Genomic DNA, 3,397 nt, shown 5'->3' with positions numbered 1-3,397 from the left:
CATGGTCGCCTCGCCTCACTATTTCCGGCAGCGGACAGGAAACTGCACAGTGAGCTGTGCAGGTCACCAAATCAACTACGTACAACAGTCCACAGCGGCAGTTTCAACTTTGAGAGAACCGCGCAGAATTGACTAGCTGACACGCCGAGCTGCGGCTTCTTTAAAGGAAAGAAAAGAGAAGAGGATTGAAGGAACATCATGATTGCCATGATTCCAAAGAAAATAGAAGTGTAGTAAAATGCAATCCTCGGTCATAAGTAGGAAATTATTAGCCGATCGATTGTCTCCGCGCCGGTACTCGCGACTCGCCTGACAGTATCGTTTCAGTGTAGCATGCATCTCCTGTGCTCGAAGAGGCGGGCGGAGATCATTGTGATCCGTGAGTAGGCACGCACGCACAAGGCCTTTTCTTTCGGATTCTTTTTTTTCCTCTTTGCGCTTGGGGCAATGACGCAGCTAGTGAGGTTTCTTTCGGATTCTGATGAAGAAGAAGCCATCCGAGTGGTCTCCAGCGTCGGATGCTTGATGATGTGCACAAAATCAAGTGACGACTTTATAGATAGGCGTTTTGTCACTAGCAGCATGGTCGTTGAACTTGGATTAGATAAATATAAAGAGCTAGGTTTACCATCAGCCCAGCCCATCCCGCAGGCCGCAGCGAGGACACGAAGGAGTTCATGCCTAGCATGCATGTGCATCCAAAGTCCACGTCACTCGTGCCATGTGCTCCGTCCGGTGCTCGCGCAGCATGGAGAATCCCAGTGACAAGTCCGGTCACTGGCAGTTTGAAGAAAATGTAATTCAATTCAAAGAAATCCGGTGTTTATTGCCTCGTTCGATCCGGGCAGTCGATTGGGTGACGAGCGGGCGGGATCACGCGACGCGAGACCCACCACACGGCGCACAGACACGGGCCCACCGTGGGCGCTGGCCCCTCGCTTCTGACCGCCTGCGGCCTGCCGCTGCTCATGAGCTCATCTATTACCCCATCGATGCAAGGCAGCAGCGCCACCACCTTGTCCTCCTCCTCCTCCCCAAAAGCCAAAAGCCTCCCCAAAAGTCTTTTTATTTGAGTGTCGAGAGTGAGACAAGCAAGCCGAGTGAGAGTGAGGGAGCTCTGTCATGGAATCGTTTAGCTTGCTCAAATACCTGCGCGGCGGAGCCGTCGCCGGCAACCAGCGCGCGGCCGTGGCGGCCACGACCATAGCCGCGTCCCCGTGTGAGGAGGACGGTGGCGAAGGAGGTGGCGGTGGCGGTGGGGGCGGCGACGTGGTCGAAGACGACGCGGCCTTCTTCGACCTCGAGTTCGCGGTGCCTGGCGACGAGAGCGCCGCGTCGGACGCGGAGGAGGAGAGGGTCGAGTTCAACTTCTCCGTCGCCGGCGACGCCGCGTCCGGCGGCGAGGTGGTCGCCGTCGAACCGGTGGTGCCGGTCAGTGAGACTGAGAACTGCGTCGGGAAGGAAGCGGAGCCTGCTGCGACGGCGGAGGCCCCTGCCGCGTCGTTCCTCCGGCCGGCGACCAAGTTCCGCGTGCTGCTGCTTAAGTTGAGGAAGCCGAAGGTCCCCGTTGCGGCGGAGGGCAACGCCGGTGCTGCTGCCGGCGCCGGCGGTTCCCCGGCGCCCAAGACCAATCGTTTCTTGATCAAGTTCCGGGTGGAGGACGCGCCGTTTGTGTCGCTCTTCACGCGTGACAACAGCTCTCGCACCTCCGACGCCGGCAGCGGCACCGGCGCGGCCAGGCCAGCGGTGCAGGCACCTCAGCCTTCCGATGCGGTGGCGATCACCGCCGAGGAGCGGCGCTTCGCCAAGGAGGTCATGCTCAAGTACCTCAACAAAATCAAGCCCCTCTACGTCAAGGTCTCCCGCCGCTACGGCGAGCGCCTACGGTTCGCCGGTGCAAGCGAGGGCGAGGAGACAGACGCCGAGCCCGAACCCTCGCCGTCCCCTTCCGCGACACCCTCCCCCGCCCCCACCCAGCCTCGTGCCGCACCTCCCCCGCAGCCACAGCCACAGCCCGTTGTCGTCGCATGCGGCGTGCGCGCTCCGCGCGCCAGCGTCCCGGCCGGTCTGAAGCAGGCGTGCAAACGCCTCGGCAAGAGCCGGTCCGCGTCCTCCGCCGTGGCAGCCGCGCCGTCGCCGTCGGCCACGCCACCGACCCCCGCGCAGCCGCAGCGGCGCGACGACTCGCTGCTGCAGCTGCAGGACGGCATCCAGGGCGCCATTGCGCACTGCAAGCGCTCCTTCAACGCGTCCAAAGGTACCGTACCACAAGACCCACTCATTTCCGTCCCCGCGTCCTGTGACCGCGGCAGGCATGGCGCCACTAGACGATAACATCTCTCTGCTTTCTTGCAACCCGTAGGGTCCGAGTCGCCGCTGCTGAGGTCGATGACGGAGCCGAAGGCCGACGGCGCGGCCGACAGCAAGGACGGCGTCGACGGCGCGTGAGGCAGGCGGGCCGTCCGGGCTCCGGAGTGTGGCGATCGCCGTACTCAATCAAATCTTAGCCTAGATGCTAGTAGCATTTTTAATACTGCTTAGTTGGTAGTACTAGCATCATGATGCCGGATTAAGGAAACGTGCGTGCATACGTGTGCGCTCTCTTCTCTTGTCTTAACGTGGCAAAAGCTTGTCTTTTCGGCCGCGATGAACTCCTAGCTGCCGGATCCCCTGGCCGCCGTCTAGATTCAATAATCTGATGGTGCTAGTACGAGTAGTCAAGTACCTAGTAGTATGCATGTAAAATATTTGCATCCGTCAATGTGAAGTCGCTTTTCTAGTAATCCTTCTTGCTAGTTTCTCTATTTGAATTTCACATCTTTTTGTGTGTGTACGCGACTGGCCTGAGCTGAACAGCGGGCGACAGTGCAAGTTTGTGGTGGTGTGACTTGTGTAAACGCAAGGTTGCTGAGAAAAAGAGTGGTGTGTCGGACGGGGGCAGCTTTAGCACGAGGCTGCTGTCTCGTGGAATTCAGGGGAAAACCATGCATGCATGGAGATGGAGCAGGAAGGAGAAAGGCTGATACGCGGCCGCGCTTTCCCGGCCCGATGTTGCACGCCCGGCCATGTTAGCTAGCTTTGTTCCGGGTCGAGAAAGATGAGGCCTGTGCGGCAGCGCGCGTCGCCGTCGCCGTCGACCGAAATCCGCTCTGCCTTTTACCGCTGTCGAGGATGCACTGCCGCGGCGTCTTTCTGTCCGCTCTGAGACGGTCTTGGCGCGGCGCGGCGTGCTCGCCTCCGTGCCGTCCCGTCCGTCCGTCGCGTCGGCGGCATGGGGGCCTCGAGGGTGCCTCCCTCGCGTCTCGGTCGCCGCGAAAGGCGTGAGGGGAGGAGAGGGGCCGTGGCCCGTGGGTGGACCGTGGACGCAAGGCCGTGCTCCCTCCCGGCGCCCGCGGCT

At 60.8% G+C, this 3,397-nt stretch overlaps 1 protein-coding gene across 1 annotated transcript; it reads left to right on the top strand.

The window, feature by feature from the left end:
- Positions 1-986: 986 nt before the first annotated feature.
- On the top strand, positions 987-2,783 carry LOC123439668 (probable membrane-associated kinase regulator 2). The gene is made up of 2 exons (XM_045116357.1): positions 987-2,257; positions 2,363-2,783. The coding sequence occupies exons 1-2, from the start codon at positions 1,123-1,125 to the stop codon at positions 2,446-2,448; spliced, it is 1,221 nt and encodes a 406-aa protein (XP_044972292.1). The 5' UTR covers positions 987-1,122; the 3' UTR covers positions 2,449-2,783.
- Positions 2,784-3,397: the final 614 nt, after the last annotated feature.

The sequence above is a fragment of the Hordeum vulgare genome, chromosome 3H, assembly GCF_904849725.1.
Source record: "Hordeum vulgare subsp. vulgare chromosome 3H, MorexV3_pseudomolecules_assembly, whole genome shotgun sequence".
Classification (NCBI taxonomy): domain Eukaryota; kingdom Viridiplantae; phylum Streptophyta; class Magnoliopsida; order Poales; family Poaceae; genus Hordeum; species Hordeum vulgare.
Note: the sequence above shows the minus strand (reverse complement) of the source record. Positions and strands in the feature narration are given on the sequence as shown.

Bases quoted from the DNA above. Each gene is read 5' to 3' on its own strand.
- LOC123439668 (XM_045116357.1), top strand. From the start codon at position 1,123: ATGGAATCGTTTAGCTTGCTCAAATACCTGCGCGGCGGAGCCGTCGCC. The intron at 2,258-2,362 runs GTACCGTACCAC...TGCAACCCGTAG, and splicing joins CTCCTTCAACGCGTCCAAAG to GGTCCGAGTCGCCGCTGCTG.